Source organism: Falco peregrinus, chromosome 3 (assembly GCF_023634155.1).
Source record: "Falco peregrinus isolate bFalPer1 chromosome 3, bFalPer1.pri, whole genome shotgun sequence".
In the NCBI taxonomy this organism is placed as follows: Eukaryota; Metazoa; Chordata; class Aves; order Falconiformes; family Falconidae; genus Falco; species Falco peregrinus.
Genome location: NC_073723.1, coordinates 119,164,191 through 119,184,471, shown reverse-complemented (window position 1 = coordinate 119,184,471; position 20,281 = coordinate 119,164,191). Strand labels below are relative to the sequence as shown.

Sequence of the window (20,281 nt, the reverse complement as noted above, 5' to 3'; positions counted from 1 at the left end):
AGTCAAGGTCATCTTAGATCTCCTCCACAAAAAAGTATTTCTTTATGCCTGTTCTGCTACCATGATTGGAACAGATCCAAAAAATCTTCCTCTTGTGCCCAAAGTTCTCACACGCTTTTGAAATTCTGATAACCAAGATGAAACATCACTTCTTTGCCAGGCAAGTTAAATAAATTGCTACACCTCAACATGAGAAAAGCAGTACTGGAGCAAATGGCACACTGCTCTATAGTTCTAAGTTTTAAAAGGTGCCCCTCTTGCCACAATTCAGAAGCTGGAGCTCCAAACAATTTGTACAGCAGAGGGGTTGCACTGGCTCCGCAGCCTGATGACACAAGGTGGCACTGCTCTGAGTCCCTCTGCTCGCCTCCACGCCACGCAACGCAACAGCGGTCATAAAGAACAGAACTGAATCCCAGACCATCACAAAGCCTGTAAGAATACAGATTTAAGTGGTAAAACATCAAGGGCTAACTGTTCCAACAGCCTCTTCCACTAAATTTTTGGAGCTGCAGTTGTGTAACTATTTAAAAGCCCCACTGTAGCTCAGGATTAAAAGCCAGCTTTACACTAAGTATTTCACAGCTGTTGGAAAAACAAACTTCTGCAGGAAGTCTGAGATTTTAGCAAATTTGCATTAGTAAAACAGAGCAAGCGTCCAAACTGGTTAGTTTAAACAGAAAAAAAGAGGTTTTGATAACAGAATTCTAGTAAATAACATTCATCGAAACAACTACCACAGTCCCTTCTTACATTAAGACAGAGCTGGCTCTAAAACGATCATTGGCCATAGTCCAAGAGACATGGACTACTTTTAGAGACTGGTAACACACAACTCACTGCTGCCCCCTCGCCGCTCACGCCCCAAGTCCCCCTATACAATGCTGCCCTCAGAATTCCTACAGGATTAACATACATGCAGTCATAGACAAACTTCACTTCTGTTTTTATTCCTTCCACCTATCAAATACTTAACAGTTTAGCAGGAAACGGTTTATTCATACTAGTCATTGCTAGCCAACAGTTTAACGATGATTTTAAACGTACGCTTCATCCTTTACTTCAACCAACCAAAAAAACCTAAGCAACCTCCCCGAGACATTTGATTCAAACAACAAGAAGGAAAAGCACAAACAGCAAGAACCAATTATAACGAGCCCCAAAATCACTAAGAACACGTACACTCCCATTTTCAGACAACTGCTGCGTTTGTGATCAATTACCAGCAAGGGACCTGTTATACGCCACTTTCATAATCTGTTCCATCATTTTAGAGGCTTGCAGCAGCAAGATTTCACTCCAACAGTTGCAGAGACTATTTACAAGAGATCTTTTTAGAAAAATACAGTAAATATCATGCAAAAGAAACACCAAGAGCAGTAATTCTCCCAGCTCTGCCAGTCCCTGTAGCTAGCCAGCTAATACATGCTCCTCCAGTTCTGAAGCACCAACCACTTCACAACAGGTAAAAATGAAAAACAAAGCAAGCAAGAAATATTGGGCAGATTCCAACATGGCAATACAACTTAGAACAAACAGTAAACCTACCAAAGACTGAAACAATTTATGGTGTATGCTGAAGTACAAAATAATGGACTTTTTATGCCAAGATACCACAAGACGTACCTGAGAGAATATCCTAACGCCATACAAGACGACTTGCCTGTACTACCCCCCTCCATTTTGACTCTTTTTTAAAAAAGAGGAGTTATTTACAAAGCACAAGTAGCTTCAGCAGCAGCACAGAGGAAACAATCATGTTTGCACAGGGTGCCTTTGTTTTCAACTGTCAAAGTTCCTTCATAGCTAGGCAGATATTCCCAAATGGCCATGTATCTTGCAGCATTCCAGCTTCCTTCTGCAAAGAACTGGGCTTGACTAAAGTCTCCGCCTCTAATTTAGTTTTGTCATGTCCCTCTCTCTCAAACTGTACATTTATTAAAGAGGTTTTTTTTCAAATGCAGGGGCTCTAATTGTTAACAGTTGCATATGCTTGCAGTCTAATAATTTTCAGAATGTATAATTAATTTAAGATTAGTGAAAAAGCAGCTGAACATCATTATAGCCAATCTAACTGGAATGCCTTTGCCAGATACAAAGATGTTTAGCCAAAGAAAAGCAAAAAACAGATATCCTGATATTCAGGGAAGATGTAAGCCTGTAACTCGCCTGATCAGAAGCAATTCAGGGAGGTAAGAATAACTATTATGCACATTAATGATTTCTCAAAATTAACTGCAGTGAAATTATCTTGATCCAATTTATCCATCCAGAACAATCATTTCTGTTAAACAACTCCTGTATGTTGAAGGAGGGGCAGGGAAACAACAAAAATTGCCCCTACCTTTCACAGCAGTATCTTGAACTGACATTAAAACTTGTCTGAATTCATTTTTAGAAAGAGTGGAAAAGCATGCAACGTCCGCAAAGGCCTCTCAAGTCTGGGATTACATTAAAAGCTTAAAAAAAGCCAAAGATGTTTAACAAAAAGGAACATGTTTTGCTATGGACCTTCCCCACTCTATGGAACACACACTTAAACTTGCGTACTTCCAGCAATAAAGCAAACGTCTCATAAAAATCAAAATTTCAAAATAATCTCAGGTCATGATAAAAAGCTGTATTTTCCCCTTTGTCCTGCTTTGGTGATTTCAATCATCATCATTAATCATAAGTACTTTTAATATAGGAAACTGGATCTCAGAAATGATGCATTAGGAAAAGCACAACAGGCCTAACCCTTACACACAGCAGCAATCAATAACTGCAGAAGAACATGGGGGGGGGAAATAACCCAAACTCATGCATTTTGACACAGGCTTCTATTAATACCTTTGAGGAAAAACCAAGTACAGAAGTCTTCTCTAAGGGCCCAGTCTGAAAAGGCTGTAGCAACTCACTGTGGACTGGATTCCTGACAATATGAGCTACAGTAACAAAACCACCGATTTAACTGTACATTAGAGTCTCTGTTAGCATTCATATTAGGGAGAAAAAACCTGCACAGAAAAGTAAAACTACTGCTCACCAAAACCATGCTATAGAGACCAGATTAAGGGCTCAAAAGAAGTATCCTGACAATGCTGATAAACACGTCATGATTTATTATTTTAGCTCATTGAAAACACTTCAAAACAGTACAGGCTGGCAGGAAACAGCCTAAGACGCAGGACACTATCTGTCCTAGAATCTGACAATCGAAGTCTTTCCCTAGAAAAGAATTAAGTGACAAACCATCTGAACAGGACAGAGAGGAAAAACACAGTTACACCCTTTGGCTTCAGAGCTGCAGGCACTTACCTAAGTCTGCGTTTTCTTGACCGTGAGACAGAACGAGAACGGGAGCGAGATTTGGAGAAGGAACGTGAGCGTGAACGTGATCCGGACCTCGAACGGGAAGAACGGGATCCAGATTTTGATTTATTAGTTTTAGACATCTTTGCAAGCACCTGTCAGTTGTACCTGAAAGAAACAGGGAAATAGAAGTATTTGGAAAAACCCAAAGTAACACAGGAAATTTGAAAGAACAGGCAACATCTGGCAGCCTGACAAACTACAGAGTGACATGAAGCTTGATAAGACTGGAAATATGAATGTTTGAAGTGGCTGCCTAATAACAGATGAATGGTATTGGGCTGAGAATAGAAGGTTTATTTTGGTTGAAGGAGGAAATCTGCAAAAAGAATAAAAGGCTTTCAACCCAGAGTAATTACAAGTATAAATGCTACAGCTGAAAGCCGCAAGTTAATGCAAACCTCAGGAGCAGAGGCCATGCTGCTAGAATACCTTTAAAGAGACACAAACCATTTCATTTCAGTCACATCACTATCAATACAGCCAGCTGCAGCTGGTTTAAACAACAATGAAGAAATAAAAAGGGCTTACCATCAAAAAACCAAAGAGCCCACCCCCCCAAACTCTTCTCTAAATCTTTAGAAGGAATCACAAACAAAAAGATGCATGAATATGACGCTATTTGCACAGATCTGCCTCACTATGAACACTTAGGTTAAATCCTGGACATACTTGTCCTGTCTGCTTCAGTTTATGCAGTTGTTACGATCAGTTACAAGTGCGTATCATCCAGTGAGGAGTTCTGTTGCAGCCAAAATAATTCAGACGTCCTTCCAACTATTCAGAGACAGAAGAGATTATGCTGCAGCATTAAATGACTCAAAATAGCTATAATTATGAATTACCTCGGCTATTTTCAGGCATGTATCCAGGTAAAGGTTAAAGAGTCCCTTAAAAGATGTTTCAGCGAATACAACTTAACCCATAATTGTTTCAGTTACACCCTGCCTGATCTGTTCTATTGTAAACATCAACTTGTAACAATAAGCAGGATTTTTCTAGAGGGTTTTCATTATCTCTTTACTTCCAGGGCGAGAAAAATATTCAGGACTATTAAGAGTGGGAAGCGTCATGTTGTTCACATTTGATGGTTGGTACAAACTTTGATAAAATTCAAGACACTAGATTTCTTTCAGCTGGTCAATTTTCCTGTCAGTGTCCAAAGAGCCAAAACACCGAATATGCAGATTTGCGGCTTCTGACAGGGACCTTCACAAACCTTCCACTTCATGCTACCAACAACCTCCTTTTGTGACCTCCCTTCCACAAACGGCTGTGGAAGCAAACCCAGCATACCAGAGACAGGCTGGGAGAGCTCTGATGCCTTTTCTGTCCAGCCACTGCAGTGCTTCTCAACTGTAGTAATAGCTGACCTACTTAATCACTGTATCCAGCCATAAACAAAATTCCTTACAATTTCAAATTCAATCATGCTGCAAAAAATGCTCCAGCTTTTGAATCCCTGTTGGTTCCAGTATAGTTCTTCAGCTTAAATGGAAAATGCTTTAGCCCCTGACTTGGCGAGGAAGAAGGGAACTCCACTCCTTCGCTCAGCAGATCAAGTTCTCAATCGCCTTTCTATTTTCATTCCTAGAAACTGGAGGTTTCCATAGTGGGCTGGGAAAGGGACTAAGTGCTAGTCTGAATTAAGTGTTAAGATTGTTGAGTATTCCACATGAGCGGTTGGTATCTAGATTTGAACTCTGCAATTCCAGAAGTAGCTAATGAAGCTGAGAAGAAAATCTGTACCCTTTAAACAATACGTAAGTTTCATTCACAACATCAGAAGAAATTTAGTTAGCATTTAACAGAATTCCTTAAGAATTTCTACAAAAAAATTACATTTTCTTCCTCTCAAAGTCAGTAAAATATTGCATAGCTATAAGTAATTTGGGCAGAGGGGAAAAGAAAAAAAAAAAAAAAAAAAAAGGGAAAAAATCAGCCTACCAGTAGATTTACAGTACTGCTTTTATCTGTGCATGTTCAACAACAAAATTATGGTTATGGAAAAGTTTCTTACTTTACTGAATTACCACTCAAAGTGGATCTGTACACAGTGTTACTGATGTTTTGGAATTTTATAGAGAATGCATGAAAAATGATACTATGAGCACAGAAAAGTACAGACACACAGTTTCCAGATTACAACTGAATGTATTTTTTGTCAGGAAATATCCCCCATGTTAGCAAACGAGCTTGTTTTGGAGTTGGGACAGATTTGCATGTATATTTGATCACATTTGATTGATTTCTCTGCAGATCTGCCCATCTGCACTCCAAGTCAGGAAAACAGAACTCACTCTCATTCGAAGCTTTAGGTTGCAACACCCACATTCACAAAATGAATGCCACCATGATACTGCAAGGAAATCTGACCTTAATTAGTGCACTGAAAAGGCAACTTGCTTTTATACTCTTCTATCCTTTTATTTAGGATTGCTGAGCTATCCTTGTCCTTTCAAAAACATCATTGGCAGGTCACTAAGACTTCCCAGAATATGAATTATTGCTATTTTGCCTCAACTTGTATTTCCCAAAACCTGTTCCAAAATCATCCACCACTAAGTTATCCCAGCTCCAGGTAGAGGTGGCATGCCTATAAAGATTTAAAATTTGTCTTTGCATTTCCAGGATATGTCTAAGGTCTGTGCAGTGTAATAAATCCAGAAGCAGAAGTTTAGGTGCTTCCAATCAAGCAGACACTTCAACTGCAATGCTGTTAATAAAAACTTATTACTGGATAAACACAAACATGTTTTAACTAAGAGCCGGATTTTTATTAGTGTCTATTTCTAATATGCAATCAGCACTTCAGCTTTAAATCATCAAATATCCTCTCTCATGTTACTTAAGGAAGCTCAAAATACATGAGTTATAAAGGATCATATAGTAAAAATCTAATCAATGTTTTTATCATATACAGCAGTCCACAACTGCCAGTGCCTTTGAGACAGACCCCTTAACAATCCGCTCTATTTTAAGCGACCACAAGTCCTTGGCCTCTGATACCCTAGGAGAGAATAAAATAAACATTGTGCAAGTACATGAGATCACAGAGCCCCCGAGAAAACTAAGCATTAATAACTGTTGTGATGGTCCAGAGATGACATCCTGCAAGTTAATTATTTATTTCAATGGCTAAAAAGCATCTCAAATCATGAAATGAACAAAGAGGCATTTTGACAACAAACACTCTGCAATATTCATCACCCACATTATAGAAGAGGAAAAAACCTATGATTGTTCTGGGAATTAGGAAAAGGATTGTAAAGACAAAATTTGCATTAACTGAATATTGCATAAAAGTTATCAACAAACTTTTCTGCACAAGTAAGAGCCAGGAAGAAAAAAGGAACTATATTAGTACAACTTTATCCTTTTTTTCAACTACTGATGAAAAATAGACACATTTAGGTATATGAATGCAAATGATCAAGTACTTCTGCTGCTTAATCCATTTTAAGCAAATTCCAGTGGACTGACTTGAAATGTCTTCACTTCACTCCAAAGCCAAATTACATATATAGTTACCGAATAGTCCAACTACTGCCAGGGCACTTTCAGGAAGAGCAGAACGCCCGTCAGAGGAGCAGCTGCTGGGAAAGGGGGCTGCTCCTCATCATGAGAGCTGGTACTTTCCAGAAATGGGAAGTTGGCCTTTATTTTAAAAATCACGTTACATGTTCCCTTTCGTTATACTAAAGATGCTATATCAATTCAACTGAAGTATTTTAATATATTCCACACTAGAAAGTATGCAAGGGGGGGTGCGGGGGACGGGACGACACAGGGATAGGACACGATTGAATGTTTCCTGTTCTGTTAGGAAAAAAAACAAATCACACCAGGGATGAATATCAAAAAGCACTACCACTGAAGAAGCAAAGTTCATTCTTATGCATGGTTATTTGGTTATTTTTCAGGGAAAGAACGTGTGAAAAGACCATTTGTAAGCATCTCCTTCTAATTTACTAAGTACATCTGTTGAAACAGCAACATTTCCTAGTCTGCTGGACAAAATCAAAGGTTTAACACAGTAAACCAAAACATGAAAGAGAAGCAGAAGAAACAAATAGTAATAGAAACTACTAGAAGATATAGGAAGATTATCTAAATTGCCTCTCCGAATCAGAGCACTGCTCCTAGCTGAATCCTGAGGGGCTCTGACATGATAAAACCAGAAAAAAACCCTACATTCTGTAAGAAGATTACAAATATATCCCATAAACTGTGTAATTTCAGAATAGCTCTCTAACTAAACGACAACCCTGTAGTTCAAGAACTACATTTCAACATATTATCATCTGTTAGTTACTTTTAGTTACACTGAACTCTGTACTGCTTGAAATATTTTAATAGACTTAATACAATTAAAACAGCTTTCACCACAGCTCTTCTGCTGTGTCTCTTCTGAAATAAATAATTTTCCAAGAAAAAGCATGTGGTTAGAGCCAACTGACCAAGTACAGTAAAAGTGGCAGTAACTCCCAGTAAGTCCCAAGAGGGCCCCCAAAATAGATTTTAAAGGTATCACTTGCTTCGAGTTGTTTAAGAGACTTTGTATTTTACTTTGATCCACAGCACTTACTAGCCAAACATTAGTTTGGTATGTGCGATGTGTGCCAAAAGGTCTTGTCTTAGGCGGTTTTTTTAATCTTTGTCAATATTTTTAAAGTTGATTCATTCCTAACAAGTGAGGTAATGCCTACTAGAATAGAAACTGAGTTGCTCTGCTCTATCAGCACTCAAAAGGTTAAACAAACTAAATATTGGAGTCTTTTTGGCTCCCCTGTGTCAACACTGCAGTTGCTAACTTACTGTGATATGCATTTAGTTGTTCTAAGAATTAAAGGCTGAGTCAGATAAAACATGTTCAGCTGGTAAGCGAAAAAAGATCTGCTCTGAAAGAATCTTTTCTTACAAAACATCCTAAGCATTACTCTGATTTTAAAGAAAGAGATGCCTGTAAATGAAGCAAAGGCCAACTGTGAAAGCAGTGGTGGCTGCTCACTTACCTTACCACTCAGATTTTTCCACTGCACAGGATGCTGTGGCCCCAAAGCGTGCACAGGCATACAGCCTCAGAGCTCACAGGGGGATGCTGCTTTTTGAAACACTGGAAGGTAAAACGTGTCTGGTCCTGAGTGGGCCCTGTAGTAGAAGCATTTACACAATGCTATGGAGACTTGTCATTAGCAATCTGCTCTGCCAGACGTCACATTCCCTTCCTGGTTACAGCTACAGAACTGCCTTCCCATGACACCAGCTCCACTTCTACCTTGAAAGGGGCACAGTTGACTCCTGCTGCCTCATCAGGTCTCATCTCCCAGCAGACACAAGCGTGACTGCACACATCTGGAAGGTATGTGCTCCTGGAAACTCAGCCAGGAATTTTCAAAATTGTTCTTTGGTTTGTCTTTTGTAAAGACCCAGTTATAAGCTTGCTGGACAGCTAGCTTCTTCCTGAGTAGCGTAGTCCTGCATCCAAAAATACCAGCACTGATCCCGAGTGTGCAGAGTTTAAAAGTTCTGGTAAGATATTACCCTACTGGAAAACAGACATTTGACAGCTTGTTTATCTGCTATAAAACTACACTGTGTAACATACCTCATAATTCAACACACACCAAGTCTGAAGAAACAATGTGTATTCCAAATTAGTTTGCTAAATTTACTCATATCACACAGATTTAAAATTAATTACATTTACTGCAAGACAGATCTGACATCACTGAAATTGGTCAGCAAAGAAAATAGTCAATCTAACCACTAGCTGTTTAGTTGGCTGAAAGTACATCACCAGTGCAAATTATTCAGCATTATTTTTATTATTTTTTTAGATTCTTATTGTAAGAAATGTGGACATTTCTGCAGAAATCATGAAAATCTGCAGCTTCCCGCATGCTGTATGACTAACACAAAGGTGTAAAGTTCAGCCTTGTCTGAAAACAAGTACAGCCAAAGCTTCATTGAACAATAAGACTCAAACTGGCAAACACCATCTCTTACTGGGGCTAAACTGTTTTGAATCCTACTTCCATAATTTATGGAAAGTCAGAGTGTTTACTTGAGCTGCAAGAGTCTTTGACAGCAATTAGTAACTTAAGTGAATTTAATTCACAGGAGAACATTGCCACATTACTTACATCCCTTTCTTGGCATCAAGGATTTCCCACCCTGACCCCAAAGGCATACACCTGGAACTCTTAAACCTGTTTCTTGTGAAGGAAAGTGAGCAACACAAGCTGATCAGTTCTGCATGTAGTTTTAGTAATATTTATACAAGCTTCTTCATTCTGGCAGTTCTTGAGCTGCTTTAAGATAATTTTTTTTTTTTTTTTTGCCACACCACAAATGGTGCCATTCAGAAAGGGAAGACTCTTACAAAAATGCAGTAGGGAATGAATTCTGGTCAAGAACTACAAGACTTTTGTCTTCTATAAAAATGTTGTGAATCTTTAACATCTACAAAGGAAAAGCGATAAAAGCCTGGTTTCTAAGCACCTTATCCAAATAGAACCCATATTGCAAATTGTAGGCAACTCAAGTCATCTACCAAGCAAAGACAAAAGTGAGTCAACCCTCTTCAGTGTTTAACAGTAACCTTTGTGGACAGTTTTCTTCAGAGATCCACCTCTACTTCTTAAAGAACTAAAACAAAAATTAACATAGATGTCTCAGAGTATTTCTGTTGATGTGCAGTTTGACTAATTACTGCCTTAGCAACAAGGCCCATGTAGAAAGCTCCCATTCTGCCAATACAATGAATTATTAATCTACACTCTAAACTTAATCCATGCCATGACAGAGGTTACAAATGTTCTGTTATACAAGAATATTTTTAATCCAGACCAATTACGTGACCCCATTCATACGAGCCCTACTGACAAATAAGGGGGAGGTTGAGATGGAGAAGTACAGCCTGGAAGCCTCTCACTCTCAAATTTGCTGAATTCCTAAAATTTTTCCTAAAATTTGCAGGCTATTTCCAGAAGGAAAGTTTGCCTTCTCCATTCCTAAATCCTCAGAGCAATCCCTCAGACTACTCAAAGAGGTGAAAACGATGGAAGAGCAAATGCTCCTATTATGCCACCAAACGGACTTTGCTCAGAAGACAAACTTTTGTCATGAAACAGTGGCAGGAAAGTTAATGTTTTACCTGTTTTAGGTCTCCTGACAGAACTCAAAATAACAGTTCAACTCCGCTCCACAGCAGTGAAAAAAATAAGTCACTGTCAAGAGTCTCTTACCACTGTACACTTCCACAAGCTACCACAGCTTCAAAACTAAATTATTCAGAAGAGTTAACGAGAACTTTTATGGCTACTAACTCAAATTGCTGCAACACAGCAGCAAAAATCACAGCAAAAGAACAAATGTTTGGGGGGAGGGGGGAATGGGGGACAACACGGACAGAATATGGGGGTTTAACACTTTAGATCAGTATAACATTTAATAACCCGGCCAATTAAGGTATATAGGAGGAAGGAGTCATTTTCTCTCAAAAGTTACCAGGGTGTAAATCCAAAAGTCACTCAACATAGCATTAAAAATGTAGGTACTACTTCCAGAACATCCAAGATTTCACAAAATTATTCTATTTTACCCTTATATTTACCAGCTATTTGGAAAGACAAGCCAAAACATTCCAAGACATGAGGCTGAGTTGTTTCTTCAAAGCCTGTACAGTCCCTTATGCACAGCAGTATTAACAATGAAGAAAGAATTCAACCGATACAGCCTAACTTCGGTATGCCCAGGCTAGAAGGCATATTCCAAACCCCACAACAGGCAGTTTTACCACTTTTGAAGGTGTTTTCTATTGTGTGCCTACCTGCTTGAGCAGGTTCACACCTTGCACCCTTCAACAGTCAGGTTTCACCGTCGCAGCTTTGTCAATTAGGAAATCAGGAGGCAAACCTGAAATGAGAAGAATATGCATTGAAGCATCTTTGTATGTACATTGCTGTACTTACTGCCAGCAACGACCAACAGAAGCCTAGCTTCCTTAAGCTATCATCCAGTGCCGTACCCACACTGTTCTTTGTATCTTAAGTATTTCAACAGAGCACATACATTGCAAAAGTTCTTTGCCCACTTCACCATGAATACTTTCATGTACTTTTATGAAGAACATAGTTTTTAAAGCGTTTTTTCAAGCTTTCAGAATTTTAAGTCTGCTTATTCCTTCCTTTCTTCTTCCACCTCCCATGCCTCCCATCCCATCTCCTGTTATATACATACTAATTGCTGTCATTACATCTGTACAGCCGTACTGAAGTAAGTTCTCTCAGCTCATTTGTACGGTCTTACTGGATTCGGGACTAAGGATTTTCCCATATTGTTAAAGAGAATCCACAAGCCAAGAGAAACAATTGTTTTCCTGACAAATTCATCCATCAGCATATCGCCGTCTTCAAAGGGTGCCACCAGTCCACTGTGAGCTGTTTTGACAGGTCTACAATTACATTTCAGTATCCTTCCATGCACTGTTAGAGGGGTATAAGTTTTAAAAAAGAAAACAACAGTAAACATAACCTCATAAATTACTCCATGTTATTAAATCTCTGATCTAACAGCAAGAATGTAATTTACTTTCTGTTCAACCATAAAATAAACTTGTTTAAAGCTATTAATTTCTTCTGTTTAACTCACTGAAAAAAGGTTTCAAGGCTACTCGAAGATTATACTTTCTCTGAAACAGCGATTAAGTCCTATTCTCACCCAAGAGGGAAGGTGATATTGCAAGGTTTACTGTTTTCTAAATCATGCTTACCAATATTTGAAAACAAAGACAATTAAGAACACCACACCACAGACTTCTTTTTTTATTTTTACTATTGTCACGTATCCACCTAAACATCCATGAAAGAGTGAAATCTTGACTTTTACCTTACAAAGACCTTTGACATTCCACCTTTCAGAGTGGCTACCAGAAAAAAAATATTGCCATAACCATTTTTTTCTTGTTTTGTGATAATGGGGTTTGTTTTGGTTTTTACCTATGCCCCCAACATTACCACAAAATTTTGATACAATCTGCTGCACACAGGTGTCATCCAGATCAAAAGTTGGCTGAATTCTCATTTGTAGGATACTGTTCTCATATTTAGAGCACTACTACAAAAAAAATGAACCAAGACAACACACAACAAGCAGTAACAGCTAACCTTTCTTCCAGATATGGAAAGGAAAGTAGGAAACGTGCTCAACGCTCTCTGCTGAAGCAGAAATCATAGTCCAGGAGTTTCTTATTCCAGAACACTGTAAAGAACATTTCTATATGCCAAGACATGGGTCAAACGAAGAACATTTCTAGTTTTCACAATGCCTTTTTCCAGGAATTTTTCTCCTATTTCCAACTGGCCTGTATTACTTTATGACTGTCTCTTTCCATCTTCCACTCTTTTTTTTCTGAAGTCTTTCAAGCAGTACTCATCATTATTTCAGACCTTTCACAGATGTTAAAGCAGAACAGAACCACCACGGCCCTGTACAGAAAAGCCACCTGACAAAATGTTAAGCTGGTAGCACTCCATCTCAAGCATGTCATCAAGGATTGCTGTACCCTGCACATAGCACCACAATTCACCAGCTTAGAGAGAAAAACACAGCAGGTATGTCCCTACCAAAAGAAACAGTTTCTTTGTCTTCATATCTGTCTATAATAGACTGAGCATAAACACTAAGAACATTTGGAAACAAGTGAAATTGTTTATGTACATACCTTACAAGTGTGCACAGGGCTGTAAAACTCATTAGTTTCATTTTATTACACAGCGTTTACAAAACATTAACTTGCAAATATTACATATTTTGTAAAAGCATTTGTAGAAAACACTATATAAACTGCCATAGGAAAACAAAAATTTACTTGTTCCTTTCTGGCCAGCTTATTTTGCTGCAAGATCCAGAGCAAACAAGATAGCACCTCATTAGAGAAAACATTTCTGCCTGAGCATCTTGTCATTCATTTAGTGTTCGCTAGCACAAACATTCAGTCTGGGAGAAACAGCTGAACTGCTATTTGCTCACAACAGCCTTCATTATCAGGGAACAAAAAAAAAAAATTCTCCTTCAGCCAGCTCTATAATTTATAATCCTGAGCTCCAAAACCCAAACAAGATTAGTTAATTCTACAAAAAAAAAAAAACAAACCAGAACTACAAAATGTCTTACAGTGTACTCTGTATAATAAAGCAACAGCAATCACTACAAAAACACATTTTTAAAAAGAAAGTCACAGAACTACATAGTAGAAAAAGTTTCATTTTCCACACAACAAGCTTTTTAACATCTGGATAAGATACCTGAAAGGCTTACATCAATTTAAACTGTGGCAACCTTTGTCCTAGCCAACAAACTGCTTCTTTACAACTTAAAACCCCAGAAGATAAAAATTATTTGTTGCTGACTGACCCTAAATCCCAATTCATATGCTACGGAGATATCAAAGATACTGGAAAGCGCTGACAGAAGTGTCAGCACTGTGTTCTTTTCGAAAGCGCTGAAAATAAGAAATTAGCTATTTATAAACTTAACCTTTATAACCTGTTATAAACAGGCCTAGCAGAGGCAGAAAATCTGATCAAGCAATTAAAAATCCAGTCCTATACATGATCTTGTAATTTACAGCCCTGTAAAAATCACAACTTCTGTGCATTTTAATTCATCTGCCTCCCAGAGAAGCAGAGGAGGTAAGTGGCACCTGCAGATATGTCCCAAGACTTGGGTAATAGCACTGTTAAGAACTGCCAAATATTAGTGAAGATACAATGACAAACTACAGGAAATAAAAAGTGTCAAATAAAATGCAACAGTAACTAACAACCTTCAGCATCTTTTAAATTAATTTCAGAACAATCTTGTTTTAACTTAACTATCTACCTACAGAATAAGTTTCACTATGTCCAACACCAAATTACTTGGTGAACATCGAGTAACACTGATATGAACAAGTTGGTTAAATAAGCCAAACATGAACTACTGGACTCATGTAAAAACACATAAAATTATAATAAGTATGGTCCTCAGTATTTTCTCTTGCACTCGGGCTCAATATACTTAGGAAAAGCAGCCCGACACCAGTGTCAAATCAGAGCAATCTTTGTTTACTAGACATATACCTGGCAAAAAATAGAAGAGCTATTCATTTTTTTTTATTATTTTCTGCAGCAAGTGCCCCAAAAAGCTATTTTTCATACTGCGCATTAATTCCCTGGAAGGACGTGCAGTCCAAGCAGCACCTTGCACTTGCTGAGACTGCTGCAGGGATGGCAGCACGCTGGCAGCCAGAGAACGCCCTGGAACCCACCTCCCTTCAACCCAACCGCAATTAGCACAAAGACACACGATACCTGCTCTTTCCTTGCGGCTCCCAGACCTATCAGTTCTATCAAAGAGCAAATCAAAATAATGACAATAGCAGTTGGACAATCATGAATCCCTACATTAGATTAAAACATGAAAATAACATTCCTAAATCAGTTAAGTCTGACAACCATCAATATACCTAAGAACTAAAGCTCCTCTTCTAAAAGAGCAGTCCAGAAGCACAGCAAATTAACCTTGCTATGCACGACAGCTACGTAAAATCTGTTTCCCAGTGTGGTGGGGCTGCATGGCAAGATTTTGGTAGCAGGGGTGGCTACAGGGGTGGCTTCTGTGAGAAGATGCCAGAAGCTTCCCCCATGCCCAATGGAGCCAATACCAGCCAGCTCCAAGACAGACCAGCCACTGGCCAAGGCTGAGCCCATCAGCAACACTGGCAGCACCTTTGTGATAGCGTATTAAGAAGGGAAAAAAAAAAAAATACCTGTGCCAGCAGAAGAGAGGAACGAGACAGAGAGAGCAACAACACTGCAGACACCAAGGTCAGTGCAGAAGGAGGGCAGGAGGTGCTCCAGGCACTGGAGCAGAGATTCCCCAGCAGCCCATGGTGACATGCTGTGTCCCTAAGCCCGTGGAGGTTCATGGTGGAACAGATCCCCACCTGCAGCCCAAGGAACACCCCACGCCAGCGCAGGGGGATGCCTGAAGGAGGCTGTGACCCTGTGGGAAGCCCGTGCTGAAGCTGGTTTGCCGGCAGGACTTGTGACCCCAAGGAGGACCCACACTTGGAGCAGTGTGTGAAGAACTGCAGCCCATGGGAAGGACTCATGTTGGAGAAGTTCATGGAGGACTGTTTCCCATGGGAGGGACCCCACACTGGAGCTGGGGAAGAGCATGAGGAGGAAGGAGTGGCAGAAACAATATGTGATAAACTGACCATAACCCCCATTCCCCTGTGCCACTTGTGGGGAGGTAGAGAAATCAGGAATTAAATTAAACCTGGGAAGAAGGGAGGTGTGGAGGGAAGGTGGGGTTTTTTTCTGATTTTAATGGTAATAAACGAAATTCATTTCCCCCAGTCAAGTCTGTTTTGCCCATGATGGTAACTGCTGAGTGACCTCCCTGTCCTTACCTCGACCCACAAGGCTTTTGTGTTTTCTCTCCCCTGTCAGGTTGAGGAGGGGAGTGATAACAGTGGCTTTGGTGGGCCACCTGGCATTCAGCCAGGGTCAAACGACCACACCCAGCAAGCTTTTTACTGCAGCTGCACAGGATTTTGCTATCAAGTGGAAAAAAAGTTGCAGCTATCCACATGTCTGAGCACACTGGAAGTGCCAGCAGTAATGTACAAAGTACAGAAAGCAGACGCTGGCTTAGCTAGCTCAGAAATCAAAGTCTAATAATCTCACTTTTACTTGATTCTTCCTTTTCAAGCTAAGGTTTGGTCTTGCACCAAAAATTAAGCACGCTCTTGATGTCAACAGGGCACTTAAGAGGAAGAAAAAAGAGCCACCTGCATAGGTCCCACTGCCAGCCTGGTGGCCTGCAAATTAAAATTCTCTTTCTAATCACGCAGTTCCAGTTTCATTAGCGTAACAAAATGCAGAACAATTCCTCTTTCTAGATCAAGTATCCCGTGTATGTTTTCAGGAGATTAATGACACAAGTTAAAGTAAAGCCTACAACTACACCTACCAACCTCCTCAACAAATTTTTTTCCTGGATAGCACTGCTAAAAACAGAAACAAGAAAAAACCCAAACCAAAACACTGTGTTCTATTTTACTACATGCCAAACACGGTTTGAGGGGAAAAAAAAGTTCAGATTATTCTGTCATAGCAAGAGAAGCACTAGTTTCTCAACAACAGTTCCAATTTCTCTCTAGTCTATATGCTTTCAAAACTAAGATTTTCTTTCAAGCGTGTTTGTGTTTTCACACAATTAAACCAATCCCTAAATAAGTTTAATATTGAGCTCCAGCCCTGGTTTCAAATAATTAGAAGCAGGTTCTACAGAATGGTTGGCAGACTATTTACAGGTTCTTCTAAAAATAATTGATTCTACAGATCGCAGTGCTGAACAGTCTCTTTCAAAATAATTTGACCAGCTATAAACACCAATAACTGACTTCAATTATGACACTAGTTACTTGACAAAAAATATGCTATATATCTTTGAGCTGAAAAAGTCTTATTTTGTCATTCAGACAGTTTAGTGAACAGGGACCCTCAAAGAAAACAAATTCAAGAAAAAGCTGATTAGAAATCTGGATGTTTTTGTTACAGAAGTCAGGCAGTTGGATCTTCTGTTAAATACAGAATAGAACCATCCATAATATAGAAGAAAAAAAGAGGAAAACCTATTTCATCAGCTTTTTGCTTCCAAACTTATACAGCCTGGGAACAGACACGCAGAAATTTCAGGTATTTCTCAAAACTAATGGCTTCCTCACAGTGCAACCCTACTATTTTGAGCAGTTTTCGAAAGTGAACCCTTGGATCCTTGTGCCTGTAGTTTCAGGACCCCCAAGAGAAGCAAGAAATTATCCAATTTATGTAAGAAAACTATTCAAAAATCAGTTAACCAAAGAATTTAAACTTGTGCGTAATAGAAGTTATTGTACTACTCCCCACATTGGAATAGAAGAATAAACTGTGACCTCCAGTGAAGTTTTCAACCCTTTCGGGTCACTGCAGTCTAGAAACCAGCAGATTCTGCACACCAGCATTTCCTTCATTAGTGACCACAATGCATTTATAAAAATGTGAAAGTTATGCTTCCAAAGAAATAGCAAGTCATGTAAAAAACAACTGAATCTGAGGCTCTTTGGAATATCTTCTGAAATACACAATATAGTTACAGCCAAAATTGAGTCTGTCCTAAAGGCTTACTCTCTTCACACACTTAACCTATGAAAATACAAGCACCAGCAACTTTAATTTGTAATCTGCAAAAATCAAACCATTCACATATTTATTCTCAAGCCAGCACCTAATTTATCTCTACCTTTAACCTGAATCTCGTTACCTCAGGGGAAAACAAGGAAAAATATTTCCATGACTTGGTGTAACATTAAAGGTTCTTTAAAAAATATACAAGAACATGGAGCTATTGTAAGCACAAGCCATCAGGAACAGGCTACCCCTACACTCTGCTAGGTTATGGAACAGAGGTAAGTAAATGCCTGTCCACAGAAATTTTGTACGTATGGAATAAGGTTATTCAAACAGTTTTCAGCGCTGTATTTACATACCTTGTATAAGTCTCCCATCAATTATGTTTCTGAATACTGTTTTGTTAGAAGCGATTGAGGTCTCACCTAAGTAAAAAAGGGAAAACAAAATTTAAACCAATCATGATACTGGCAAATCCTCACATTTTACAAGCATAGGAAAGGATTCCGATTTTAGCCATTCATCCCAGCACCATTTCCCAGTTAAAAAAAAAAAAAAAAAAAAAAAGAGGCTGACAAATTTACTTAACCTAATCAGATAGTGCATACACAGATCTTTAACTCAAGAAACCGATCGCATCCACAGCCCCACAGGACCAATTAACTGTAATAATTTACACAGATACACAGGGCCTGAAATAATAAGGTACACAATACCCACAAGGTATCATGTGTACAGCCCTCTGTTAAGGTACAAGTTAACATCATTAATACTGAGCCTAATTCCCTTGAGAACAGAATTTCCGCTTATCATGCCCCACACCCTCCAAGCCATCACCTTTTGTGCTCTCAGAGCAGAGGCACCTATGAGGTTACTTGCCAAGCTTTCCTTTCTTCCTTTCACTCAACCAAAGGTAAAAGTGAACTGCAGGCAGCAGTGGGAAGGACATACACAGACTAGCTGTGCAAGCTGCAGCGCCCCTCACGTTACAGCAGGGTCTTTTTTGGGTCTTGTACAGCTACCTTACACCGTAAATCATGACAGGCTAAAAATGGCCAGATGACAAATTTGGAGATGAAACTATGAGCAGTCCATTCGCTCTTGTTTCAAAGGAGCAGTAGCCACAAGCAGGACTTTGCAGAGGCCTCCTTCTCATGCAACAGGGGAGAAACATATAAAGTATTTTCATATGTGACAGGAAAAAAGAACGCTGACAGAAAACTCTGCCTGGGATAGGAAACAACACCCCCACCCCCTGCAAGGATCCAGTGCTCCTGCAATGAGGCTGAGTGTCATCTCTGTGTGCCATTAATTTATTATTTTTTTTAATGGACACGACAGCTTCCGGGTTACCATGGAGTGAAACAGTGCAAACACAATTCTCAGCTGGCACGAAATGTAATCCCATGATTTTACTATTCATAGCTCTGACATGACAACGCTAAATTAAGCAGAAACTCTTCTCCAGCCTAATAGCAGTGACTACCTCAACCATTTAGCCTCTGTTTTACTGTGAAGAGGGGAAGGATATTTTCCTTTATGGTAAGAAAGACTCCAGACCTACAAACCCAGCCTGCCACCCAGAAACAAAATGGCACCTACTTGTTCCCAGACACCACTTTGGCATGACTCCAGCATGAACAGAGAAGACAAGATGAGCTCTTGTGCTACATCTAACAACTTCTCATCTTGGGACCGATTACAGAAACCCACAAAGCAGTTTTAAGCCATGCTCCCAGGCTTGCCCAGCAGCAAGCATCTGCTGAAGAGCCTACCAGTACAGGAACAGGGGTCAGCTCAAAGCACAAATACAAGGCGCAGGACACACAAGGCAAACCAGCACAACCCCATCTCCTACCATTAGCTGTTGACACAGCCTTGCAGGATTACCTTACACAAGCTCCCCCAGGGATCCAGAAGAGCTTTTGCAATTAACACCACCGTTCCTCTCTCTTTCAATGCCTGTGGCCTAAACTATATGGCTAAATAGCAAAAATCCTGCCACGCAGAGGAACTCTCTGTACTAGCGTAATTCAGAGGAAACCATATGACCCAAAAACCACGTTACTGTACTGGCACATGCAGCCACCAAACACAGCTCAGTATATTGTGAACTTTTCCACATATGGAAAAAAGTTCGTGGGCTATATAGCTGCTTAAACAATTAAGAAGTTCCGACATGGCAAACTGTCATTTTGCAAAGAGAAAGTCAAGATTCTGGCAAAACTGTACTATCCTTTTAGGGAGCTAGTGATACAACCACAAAGGGAACAGTTTTACAATGAAAAGCATCCTCAGGATGTGCACAGCACTTCCTAGGTCTCCCAAAGCAATATTTGTCTTACAGAAGAGAAAGTGGGAGCAAATAATAATAAAAAAAACTATGAGAAAGTGGGAGCAAATAATAATAATAAAAAAACCCTATTACATCTGCTGACTTGCATGGATTGTCACCTATTTTATACATGTAATGTTTTTGTTTTCTAACAGTAATAACCACGTCAGAAGGTGTTCACCAGCTTTTCTGTAGCATGCCAATCTCAAAAGCTTCAGCTATGAACCCAGGCCTGGCTTAACACAACATTTTCTTTAAAAAATTCCTGGCTTAAAAAGGTGGAGAAACCAGCAGACAGCTAAATTATATTATAACTCTAATAACAGAATACTCATTTAATTTACAATATACATAATAGAACTTTGCT

At 39.4% G+C, this 20,281-nt stretch overlaps 1 protein-coding gene across 9 annotated transcripts in view; it reads right to left on the bottom strand.

Annotated features, from left to right (window-relative positions):
* The window catches only part of THRAP3 (thyroid hormone receptor associated protein 3), a 35,381-nt gene that overhangs the window by 12,287 nt on the left and 2,813 nt on the right, over positions 1 to 20,281 (bottom strand). For 2 of the 9 annotated variants that reach the window (XM_055798685.1, XM_055798692.1), the window contains exons 2-4: positions 17,939 to 18,004; positions 11,189 to 11,274; positions 3,301 to 3,462 (exon numbers count right to left, since the gene is read on the bottom strand). In XM_055798685.1, coding sequence (XP_055654660.1) covers positions 3,301 to 3,437 — 137 coding nt within the window. In that variant the 5' untranslated portion in view covers positions 3,438 to 3,462; positions 11,189 to 11,274; positions 17,939 to 18,004. Of the gene's footprint in view, positions 1 to 3,300; positions 3,463 to 4,026; positions 4,132 to 8,369; positions 8,506 to 11,188; positions 11,275 to 11,667; positions 11,844 to 17,938; positions 18,005 to 20,281 lie in introns of those variants that run through there. The other 7 variants (XM_055798687.1, XM_055798690.1, XM_055798686.1 and 4 more) reach the window with 7 other exon arrangements.